The sequence below is a fragment of the Marmota marmota genome, unplaced genomic scaffold (assembly GCF_001458135.2).
Source record: "Marmota marmota marmota unplaced genomic scaffold, marMar, whole genome shotgun sequence".
NCBI lineage: Eukaryota > Metazoa > Chordata > Mammalia > Rodentia > Sciuridae > Marmota > Marmota marmota.
In genome coordinates, this window is record NW_026000241.1 from 24,691,666 (window position 1) to 24,703,863 (window position 12,198).

The window sequence follows — 12,198 nt, forward strand, 5'->3', positions numbered from 1 at the left end:
GGAGTCAGATAGCAACATACAGTGCAAAAATTTAGAGCATCATTAGGTTCTAGACTGCATTGGCTTCTAAACCCTCTTCTGCCACTCATTTTAACTTGTCTGAGCTTCATTTTCTCGTCTGTGCTGTGTGGCTAGCAATATTAACTACTGCGTGGGCTTTGTTCTGAAGCTTAACTAAGATAATGCTGCTGACACACTTTGCATGTTGTAAAACCTCTATAAAGTTAGATAGTGTTATTAATAACATTATTATGTGAAATGACAACTGAAATAGGATACTGCCATGAAAGTATATGATATTATTTGCAGAATTAAGTAAAAAAAAAACAAATTATAAATGTGATGAAGGGCAGTAAAGAGGGCCTTGAGAGAAGGTAGAAGAACCTGGCTTAGTACGAGGATTTGGGGACTGTTTTTTCTGAAGAAGGGACATGTAACCTGAGACCTGAATAACCCATAATTCTCAAATGGTGAACAGGGCGGAGAAAGCATTTCCTGGACCAGCATCTGTGAAAGCTTCACTGGTTCATTTGAGGAATGGGAAGAAAGTGGAGATGAAGCATCTCAAGTAAGGAAGAAGGAGCCAGCAAATGATTTGGGGCAGGGAGGGCAACAAGGGCCAGAGGCTGTAGGTGCTGTGGACTGTGTTGTGGATTCTGGATCTTTAACTGGAGCACTGCAGGGAGGACTGACGGGTTTTCAGCAGACTGACGCATAGTGAAATGTCTTATTTAGCAAAGACCATGCTGGCTGCTCTACGGGGAGCAGAGGGAGGGCATGAGAATGGAAGAGGAGATCACAGTTGATGGTGACTGATGGAGTGGTGGTGGAGGAGGAGGAGAGAGGTGGGATCGTTACCACCACAGGGTGGATGTTGTCTGCATCTTTGAGGGCATGATCCTAAGAAGATTCAAAATACTTTGATTAAGTGGGAAAGTGGAATGATTTTGAAAATACGAGAAGAATGGGCTTTATTCCATAGAGCTTCAGAATAAGGAGCAAAGACCTAAAGGGGGTAACAGTTACAAGCAGGATAAGGTCAGCTCACCATGACAAAGTGTAGGCCAGAATTAGAGGCATCCACAGTACAGGAGGCCACTGGTGGGTTGTGAGCTCACTGTCACCAGAGGGTGAATGATCACCTATTAGGGGATTCCAGATGAAATGTTTTTGAAGGTGCTTTCCATTTAAAATACTAAGATGCCATATAAAGTTAGAACTGACAATTTAATTTTGCAACTGACTGTAAATTAAGATTGCAGGGTGCATTCTGTAACAGACATTATTTTCATTTCAAGCTATTCAAGACTCCTCATTGTCTGGGTTCACAATCGCAAAGTTTTATCTTTAGGAAATTTGACATAAAACCAAAATCAGTTGTGAGTTACATGCGATTGCATGTTTAATTTGCTTTGGATTTTTAGTATTTAAAAGTGAAGTTCCAAAAGAATTAGGGAACAGTTTCAAATTTCCTATTTTCTTAGCCTCCCGTTTTCTTCAAGGAACAATGCAAGGGACATATGCAATTAAAATCTCAGCAAATTATTAGGTTCAGAGCCAATCACTGTAGCTTGACAGAGGCTTTGAAGAGAGGGGAAAGTTTACTGTAATCATTCTTAAACTGTTCATTGCTTCAGTCACGTCTATCTTCTTTCTTCCACTTTACTATCATCTCATTCTTGTCAAGTAGAGCTCACACAATTTGCATCTCTAATGTGCAGGATCTTTCCTTTTTCCTGTTTGTTGATGTGGCATATAAGCACATTTTGTTAACGAAACTTTTCTTTTCTAGCAAGCTTTTAAATTAAGAGAATAACTTAGCAGCTCTGGAGTTTGGGGTAGAAAATAAATACATCTTGTTGCTCTGCTCAGTACCAGCATGACTATTTTTACCTTCCAGTACACTCTTAGGAGAGTATTGTCTGTTTTCTTTTTTAAAAGGAAGAACATTTCCTTTTATGCACAAAATATTCCAATTGCCTTATTTTTCTCTCTCTGCGCCTGGTTGCATAAGCTGTCTGGCGCTTTGTTTCAGAGGTAGTCATAACGACTAAAGAAGCTAATGCTAGCCATCTTTACATTTCTTACCCCACCTTCAACTCTGTTTCATAAAACATGAAATGAATACAATTGAACATTGTATTCCTCTTACTTTTTTTCCCCAGCTCATCTCTCAGAGTGTTGTGGGGACAAAGTGGGTGGGGAGAGGGGAACATCCCATATTTTTTTCAGAACAAGACTTGATGCTTATCTGATTATCATTGGAGCATCATACAGGCTGAAGATATTCTATCAATCTCCAGTGTGTGTTATGACTTTGATTCACTCACTCAGTGGAAATACTCTGAAATAACCGAAGCTGGGAGTTATTTCAGAGCAATGAGGCTAGACTGAAACTTCTGATTGGAGATGTTCCTGGGAGGCCACAAGGCTCTGGCCAATCCATTTGGGCTATGGATAGGTCAGTTCTTTAGATGTTGGTGCTGAGTTTGTTTCATTCATTCACTCATTGCTGGATACCTGTCAGCACCCAGATTCCATTTCACACGCTGAGAAGATCATAGTGGCGGTGGAAACACCTCTTGCCCCTCAAGAAGTTTCCCCTCCAGCGGTGAATCAGGCCATTGCAAGACAAATAATCATGATAGTTTTAAGTACTTCAAATGCACACAGTGCATTGAGAACATATAAAAGAGGAACAGTAAGTCTTTCTGAAAGCAGTCCAAATAGTCTTCCTAATGGAGACCTGAAAATGGGGATTTGGGCAGGAAGATAAGGGATGGTATCTGGGAAAGCTCAGGGTACTATCAAGAAGAAAAATCAGGCAGATGGTCTAAAATAAGCAAAGAAATATGTGGCATAGGAGAGCCCTGGACTGTTTGGAAAAGTGCAGGTAGGAGCATTTGATGTGTTGCTGGGAGATGGGAAAGTGAGGAGGGAGATAAAGTACCAGATCAACTGGGACCTTACATGGCATTCTGGGAATTTTAATTTTATCTTACTGGACTTGGAAGCTATTGAGGAATTTTCAATCTGACCCAGGCCCTTCATACTAATTATGATGCTAAACTACATTTCCCTGCTGGTACCTTTTCTAATGAGGCCAAATATAGGTTGGGGAGGAGCCTTGGGAGAGGAGGAGATAGCTAAATGCCAGGAGAGGGAGGTAATTTCTCTTCCCATTTACCATAATATTTTAAAATAACCACATGATTTCTGAAACAAACTTATGCTGCTTTTTGTTAAAAAAAACTCAGCTAACAATTTACCTGCTAATGTCCTCTTGAATTATTTTAAATATTTGCAACCTGAAAATTTATAATGTTTGTGCTAACAAAAGGTCTAGATGCAGGGTTGTTTTTTTTTTTTTTCTCACAAGGTAGTCAAAATAACACTAGGGCAACCTAGAATTTTAGCAGCTTTAATCTTTTTGGCTAATTAAGTGAAAGCAGATGAAGAATCTGATTTAATTAAAAGGCAAATTTCAACAACTTAGCTTCTTTTGTGATTATGAGCAAAAGCAAGAAACTTTACAAATATGTCATCATAGCACAGCACAGAATTGGCTTTATGTGCCTGTGACTAGTGCAATCCCCTGTGCTCAAATGGTCCTGAGTTTGAGGTTTAAGACTTTGTATATAAGGTCCTGAAATTCTTTTTTTTTTTTAATTTATATATGACAGTGAAATGCATTACAATTCTTATTACACATATAGAGCACAATTTTTCATACCTCTGGTTGTATACATAGTATATTCACACCAATTCGTGTCTTCATACCTGTACTTTGGATAATAATGATCATCACATCCCACCATCATTAATAACCCCATGCATGTCAGGATGGAGCAAGTGCCCTGCTACATCTTGGGAAGCAAATAAAAGACCTCTCCTGACTAGGCTGGCAACATCATGGCACACTTGGTGGACAACTCAGGGGGAGCCTCTTCCCACCCCTGGTCTGTGTTCCAAGTGCATCCCACCTGCATAGAGATTGTAATCTCTTGAGGTTTGCTCATCTAACATCAGTTGGGATGCTGAACTGTAAGAAGGGCAGTTTGACTTCTCCAGTTCCTACTGGAGATCCCTGCTTTCATTTGCAGGGGATACCCACAGACTATGTAGCTGGCCCTATTCCCACAGTCTCTTGCCTATATTTGTACATAACAAATGCACAGAGTGAACTTTGTTAAATATGAATTCAGCAGATGTGCAAAGTGCCTATTATAACCATAGTGCGAGCCCACTGCCTTAGAATTGAAAAAGAAAAAGCATGAACACAGATCATAAAATGATAGTGTCTTAGAATCTGATTAAAACTCTTATGTGATTTAGTCGTGATTAATAAACTCAATAAGAGGGAATCATTGGCAAATTATCATTTTGAGTCTCATTTTGACTTCTGTTGTGAAGAATATTTGTGGACTGATGGAGAAAGCAGTGCAGGCAAAAGATAGATTGAGTGAGGATGTGTTGCTAAGTCAAATACTGATGTGAAAGTTAGTATTTTCCTCAAAATTCAAGTTAAATTTGATTGAAAAGTATGCATCATTCAGTACAATTGGAGAATTTGAATTAAAAAATAGATAACATTCTATTGTAGATACCGGAAGGAATTGAATGATCTGGGTATTTGGCTTCTGTAACATGAACAATACTCCCTTTACTATACTGAGTGATATACTTCCAAAATCACAGGAAATATTAGCGTGCAATGTGTCAAATTAGTTACTTTAAATTACTTTTGTTAAAGACAAATAAAATTGAAGATGACAGTTTGAAGGTGCCCTATGGCAGACTGTCTATAACTGCTCATCCAAAACTTCAATCACCACGATTTCCCTGAAATTCTATCTCCTATCATAAACAAAATGCAAAATATAAACTTCATATCCTTGTCAGCATGATTCAGTGAAATCAAACCAATCCTCCACAGTCGAATCAACTTAAACACTCCCAGTTGCTTTAAAAAGAATGACATGTAACAGCCAGTCACAAAAAAAGGTTCAGATACTTCCTCATTTATGTTCTACAGACTGTGCTGCCAGGCAGGCCTCTCGTTCTCAGTTCAGACCTCCTGGTTTGGGGGACTGCTCTTTTGTATGCCCAGCGAAGTTCCATAATTTAAAAAGTTGATCCAGTTTTATTTTGACCCTATGATAGACATCTTCAACCTCTAAGTAATAGGATTATATTTTATATTTATGACTTTGTGTTTTGTTTTGTAAGACTGAATCATCAAAGTGTGTTAATAATGACAACATTCAGCTGGAAAAGGCCAATAAGTTGTGACCCTACACCCCGCCCCCCCCCCACCCAAACTGTCCTTCCTTTTGGTGCATCAAAGGTGATCATCAGGGACTGTGTATTGGGGTCCCTCTTTGTTCTACTGACCAGTGAGCTGAGAATAACTTCAGAAGGCAGTTGACCCACACAGGAGATGATGAGCCCCTCTGCCTATGCTTCACACCCAACCTGTGGCCCTTGCCTACCTGCCTACATGCTAAGAAACAGTCCTGCCTCCCTCTCTCTCCCTGGCTCTCTAAATACCCTTTGGGAAGTGTTGGATTCAAACTTATGTTTGATTCCTATCTTATCCGGGTTTTCTTGGGTGCAGATACCATGGTGGACTCTGTAGCATAGTTTAATCTTGACCTTCCACATCCCAGGTCTGATCCTGACATTCATTCATTGTTGTAATTGGCTCATCCCTTGTCTCAGGTGCCTGACTCCTGATGCAGAAATCCGTCCCGACATTGTAGAAGTCAGTTCAATGATATCAGATGTCATGATGAAGTATTTAGACAACTTATCGACATCCCAGCTGGCCTTGGAGAAGAAACTGGAACGGGAACGGAGGCGCACACAGAGATATTTTATGGAAGCCAACAGGAACGCTGTCACATGTCACCATGAGCTGGCTCTGCTATCTCACGTGAGTGCTCATCTCTCGACCTACTAGACTATCTAAAGATATTCTGGCTTGTTTTGAGGAAAATCCAAAGTTAGGAAAATATTTGTTACATGAAATATTTCAGTATTATGTAGTTACAGATTATATCCCTTTTATATTTTAAAGATATAAATAACTCAATATGACTGGCCTTCCAAAACAACTAATCCATACTTCATTGTATATTTTTACAAAATCAGAGGTGTCAAAAAGTTCTCCCAGCAGTTCTTCAAGTTTAAATTATGGTCTTTGTGGAAACAGCTGTGGATGCTTATATTTAATTTCTTTAGCAATCACTACCTTTGGGAACATGTATGAAATGGGAGTTAATTCAGAGATGGAAATAACTTTTGTCTTTAAAATTTTTTTACTGGTCTCTCTGTTATTGCTGCCATTGCTCTTTGTGGTAATGAAAAAGTTACAATGCTTCAAATCAGAATGTATTTTTAATTTTTTGCTAGTAACCTGTAGATTATTTTGATATTTACCATGTTTCTGAACATGGCTTGAAGAAACGCTGCTAAAGCTATGGATTTCCACATGTGCCAGCAGGGGTCTCAGTCATGCTCTTGTTGCTGCCTTCTTTCCCCACCTATGTGCCTTTGTTTTAACCTTGACCCAGGATCCATGGTTTGCTTGTGCTCTGGGTCTCCCCCAGCAGGGACCATGGAAGGGATCCTTTGGACCAAGTGTTCTTTTCCTCTGTCCTCAAAGTGGTGCCCAAGGAAGAAGGATCATAAAACTAATTCTTGGTCAAGGTACCTGATCATTAAATTCCTTCCCAGGACCAGAAGACTTGTTGTACTTCAGCTGGTAAAATTTTATAAGAAGTTGAGCTCAAAGAAGTTCTGTCTTCTTGAATAACAGTAATTCCAGTGAATTTCTTTCTAAAAAGAAGGAGAGCACTACTGTTTCATGGGTTTCTCTTGAGGTGTTTGGATTCCAGAAGTTGAAGATTCAATGTAGTTTTCTTTTGGAGGGAACTCTTACCTCCATTGCTTTAAATGCTGAGCCACCTTAATGTAACTTCATAGAACAATCCATGATGATTTTCGAAGGCCTCAGCTTATGTTTAGGAGCATATAACTTGCAGTTATTTCTCTGAATGAACACAGTTAAATCTCATACACGGGGACTGGGAGCTTACTATGGCTTGTTATTTTACTGCCTGACTCTAAAAGCCAGGCAACAATAAGAAATACATTGCTCTATGTGTGCCACGATGCTTTCCTAATAGTAGACTAGACTGCAAGAGAGTTAGCTATTTTTATATGTCTTAAGTATCTGGAGCCTTCTATTAAGTTCCACTCTGCAAAGCTACGTAAACCAACTTCCAGTGGGATGTGAAAGAGTCACTTAACATTAGGTTTGTGTGGCTGACATGGGGGTGGGTGGAGTTAGTTTAAAATCAAACAGTAAAAAAAATCCTCTTATCTTGAGCAAAACACCTTGAGAAGGACTATTTCATATATTTCTTTATTTTCGGTTCTCAGTTATTTAAGAAAATTCTGTGTTATGGAAACTTTCAAACATAGAAGCAAAGCCCACTCAGCTTCAACCATTAGCTACTTGATGTAAATCTTCCGTCTTTTCTATCCCCATGAACTTCCTACTCCCTGACTTTCCCAGATTATTTTGAAGCAAATCCAAGATACCATATTTTTTTCATCCTTCAATATTTTGATTGATGAGAGACAGTTTAATGGTAGAAATTTAACTCTTGGACCGTGGCCAGGTAAGGCAAAGGGAAAGCTCCAGAGTCAAGGGAGAGGCTGTGAGGTTCTTCAGGTTATATCCTCATCTGTGGATTAGGGGAAAATTCTACCTACTTTCTAGGGTATTAGGATTAAGGAAATTATTGTGTTTGAATATACTATACAGCTTCAAAAAATGGCAAAAAATTTTAAGGTAGCATCAATTTTGTAGAATGAGTAAAGCATATGCCAGAGGAATAGTTCGTTGCTGTAAAAGTGAATGCTATCTTGTCCAAGTGGTCATTAACATTAAATGTGTTTGTCAATCATGCGGTTAATACACATTTATTGAGCATCTACTGTTAGCCAGCCTCACAGAGTACCTGCAAGGGAGCACACTCAGTCTTTTTTGGACCATAAAGAAATGCTTTACTTTAAAACACAGTTTTTATTACTGCTTTAAAGAGTCAAAATATCTTCTCCCCTTGTACTATTTTTAAGTATGCTGACAATTTTTTCTTTCAAGATTAACCAGACATTAACTAAAAGGAAAAAAACAAAAACAAAAACAAAAGACAACTTGATTAAAGAACCAAGGAGGAAATATTGCTTTTCATCAAACGAAAGTATGCAGTTAATTGGCATTGTCCTCTGGGTACCAATTATTATTTTTAAAAATTTACTTTCACACCATTGCTGGCAGAATTATGGGTACAAAGTGTTATATCTTTTTTTCTTAAGCAGTATTATGATTGTTTCATTTCAAGTATAGTAGAATGTTCTCCCAGAGCTGTTAATGTCAAAAATGGAGTTACACAATCCAATGATGAATGGTAGTGAAAGGGAACAGAAATTAGTGGGCTCAGTGGAACTTTATGAATTCCCAGCACCAATAAGAGGATCCATCTGTGAATTACTGAAATTTTACAAACCAGTGGGTAAGCAAACAATTGATAAGAACATTAAAGGCTCCAGTCTCATGGGTGAGTATGCTATTTACTCTCACATTTTAGCTTATTCTTAATTATGGCAATTTTCTTAATAGGCCAGTAAAGACAAGAACAAATACGTATTTCAAAAGGGCAGAGACATCTTCACTAATGATGTTCTCTCCTATGTGCTGCAGTTTACCCACTGAGAAAGTGAAGCAAGACTTTTTCCTTTTGAAGAACATTAGTTAACCTTTTTAATTTTTGTAATTCAAAATAAGAGATCATCTGTTGAAGGCTACCTAGGTTGGTTCCATAGTTTAGCTATTGTGAATCAAGCAGCTGTAAACATTGATGTGGCTGCATCACTGTAGTATAAACCTAGGAGTGGGATGACTAGGTCAAATGGTGGTTCCACTCCAGGTTTTCTTAGGATGGAATATCACTCAGCCTTAAAGAAGAATGAAATTATGGCATTTTTCACTGAGAAATGGATGGAACTGGAGAATATTATGCTAAGTGAAATAATCCAATCCCAAAGAATGGAAGGCCAAATGTTTCTCTGATATGCAGATGCTAATTCACAATAAGGGCAACAGGGGACAGGGTGGGGGGAAGAATAGAGAATAGAAGTAGTTTAGATTAGACAAAGGGGAATGATGGGAGAGGAGGGGGTATGGGGATAGGAATAATAGTAAAATGAATAGGACATTATTACCCTGTGTGCATATGTGATTACATGACCTGTGTAACTCATCATCATGTTCAACCAGATGAATGAGAAGTTATACTCCATTAATGTACAATGTACTGTCATGTATAACTAACTTGAACAAATAAAAAACAAAAACAAAATAAGAGATCATAAGGAGAACACAGAGTTGAGAATGATAAGAATTAACCAAGAATAGAATAATTCTCATCCAATAATTAAAAGGCCTCATAATGGAGAGGGTATTGTGGCCAAACCATGACTCGTGTTTTGCCACTATGTGTTGAACACACAAAATCCTTACCTTGGGTGTATTATTCTACATGAGAGGAGAAAAAAAAAATCCGTTACAGACATTTCTAAAGAGGATATTGCAAATAGAAGGATCAGCATCAGAAAAATTTGATCACAAAAAACCTGGAGAATCATGAAAATTTTCATTCTGTCCCAATTTTGGGGATTTGGGGGATTCAACTTTAAACGGATATTTGCAGGAGTAACAAATCATCTGTTTACACATATAAGTGGAGTTGAGTTAAATGTTCCAGGGAGACCGTGAGTAGAACTCATGAGCAGAGCGTGTGTCTGCAGGGCCTGATCTTCAGGGGCTGCTTCTCTCCCCGTGGTTCATCTTCACCACCCCTGTTTTAAAGCCAAATGATGATTTCTTTTCACTAGTTTGGCAAGTTCACTGAGTTTGGAAAACTGCTTTTACATCCATAATCGACTATCAGGGAGTGACAGAGAAAAATGAAAAATGCTTGCTGTCTTAAATTAATAATGAAAGAACAAAGATTTGTTTAATGTCTTCTGAATGTAAATCATTATGCTCAGTATTATGAAGGTTATAAAAAATTACAAACAATGACCCCAGTAGTGAAGTGGCTTATAATATACTTGGGAAGACCAGACAGATAAACGTATTTGGGAGGAAACTGCTAATGATTCAGGACAGTTTGGGTAGATAACAAATGAGGTATGTGGGGATACCACAGGGAGGCTCCCTGAGCAAACAGGGAAGACCGGGCCTTCGTCACTGGAAATGAAAGTCACTCCTGGATGGGAAAGAAAAATAAAAGTGCAGAAACTCCAGATATTCCACTCTGGCTCATTTAAGACCAGGGATTAAAGTGTCTTGATGCTTTAAATGGTAAGGAAAGGAACACCAGGAGACGTTAAGAGACTTGTCCAAGGTCATCTGGCTCATTACTGACAACTCCAGGACTGAAACTTGGATTTGCTGATTTACAGTGCATCTTTTTATATTTATAGTTTGAAAAGTCTGAGTTCTACATGGTAGAAGTTTGCGAATATCTTGTTGGGGAGTTTGGATGGTGTGGACTAAATCCTTGAATTTCTTCAAAGTACCTAACAAACAAGTCGCCAAATTACAGGCTAATTCTTGTTGATGGTACATATCCCCTTCTTGATTTTTTCGTTTGATGATTTCCAATAAACTCTCCATCCTTCTTTTTATCTTATCTATCTAAAAACTCTCATTTTTCTCTTCCAGTCCAGTCCTCTTAACATGAGACATTCTGCTTTTCTTTTTTGCACTAGCCTTGATTAAGCTCCATAGTTTTTCATTTCATATGAATTTGGGCAAAATCAGTTGTGCAAAATGGGAACTTCATTTTCTGTAATCATATATCATTTTGGTTTGAACCACTGTTCCTGCTGATAGCAGGAAGATAAAGCCAGTATTAATTATATCAGACCGATGACATCAATCTCTTTTGGTTTAAAAGTTCCTTTCCTGTTCCAAAGTTTCTCTTTTCCATCTCCTCTTCACCAGATGGCAGCTGGGTACAGGAAGAAGGGTGAGTGTCCCTCTGTCCATGGGAGACGGGGAAGGGCTCAGTGTGCTGCCTTCCTCTCTTGGCCTCTGCTGCCCTTGGGTGGATTTGGAACACCGACCTGCGTTCATGTTAAATGTTTATGGCAGCAGTAACTCAGGGTCTGTTTTCTTATCGTGGTTTAAACCCACTGAATGACCCAGGATGCCCCAACCCTCTCCCACCATGGGGTCACTATTCTTGTTCTTCTTTGAGGCCCTGTGGTGACTACCTTGGTAGAGCCTTGCTGAAGCAGTCTATTCTCTGGCCCCAGTATGGTGGTGGCCTTCCAGCACCACATCCATTTCTGCAGTGGATGTGAGGAAAAAACAAGAACACTTTCATATGTCCTCATTTTTTCTTAGCCTCCTATCAGATTTCTTCCTTGAGCTTCCGACAAACTTTTTAGTTCCCACCCTCTCATAAACTGCCCCTCCATATTCACCCTGTCTTCTCTTGGGCCTGCCTCCCACCCCCTTTCTGTCGCTGTTTGGGGATGGAACTCAGGGTCTTACATATGCTGGGCAAGCATTCCCTCTAAGCTACATTCCAGTGCCCTCTTTTGGATCTGTAAACCTCAGCATTGTCTCAATGGAGGAAGAGCACTGGGAGGAGAAATGTACAGAACTTCTTAAACCTGCAAAGCCCACCAGCATGTGTTTCATGGCACAAGTTCCACACCCATTCTCTGACTCTCCAGAGCTGCCTCTCTGATCCTAGGTACTAGGTCCTAATTTCAAACTGCTGTTTGCCTGCATGTCTAACAGGTGCTCACACTCGGCAAGTTCCCCAGCAAATGGATTCTCTTCCCCTAATGGACTCCTGTTCTATCCCCGATTACCTTGGGATGTTAACTTCTTCAATTCATGCTCCCTCAAATACTACCTCCCTTTTTTGATCAAGTGCTACCAAGTCTATCTTTGAAATATCTGACATCTTCTGTTTTTAAACCTCTGGGGATTGAATTTGTTATTAGCCTCAGACATGCTAATAACAAATCCATCTTAACCTTTCAGTTCTCATTCTCATTATCTCACAGTAAATCATTACCATGTCCAACATTCTTGCCTCTAGT

At 39.1% G+C, this 12,198-nt stretch overlaps 1 protein-coding gene across 5 annotated transcripts in view; it reads left to right on the top strand.

The window, feature by feature from the left end:
• The window catches only part of Nek10 (NIMA related kinase 10), a 210,725-nt gene that overhangs the window by 133,602 nt on the left and 64,925 nt on the right, over positions 1–12,198 (top strand). For all 5 annotated transcript variants that reach the window (XM_015489627.2, XM_048794821.1, XM_048794822.1 and 2 more), the window contains one exon: positions 5,722–5,935. In XM_015489627.2, coding sequence (XP_015345113.1) covers positions 5,722–5,935 — 214 coding nt within the window. The remainder of the gene's footprint in view (positions 1–5,721; positions 5,936–12,198) is intronic.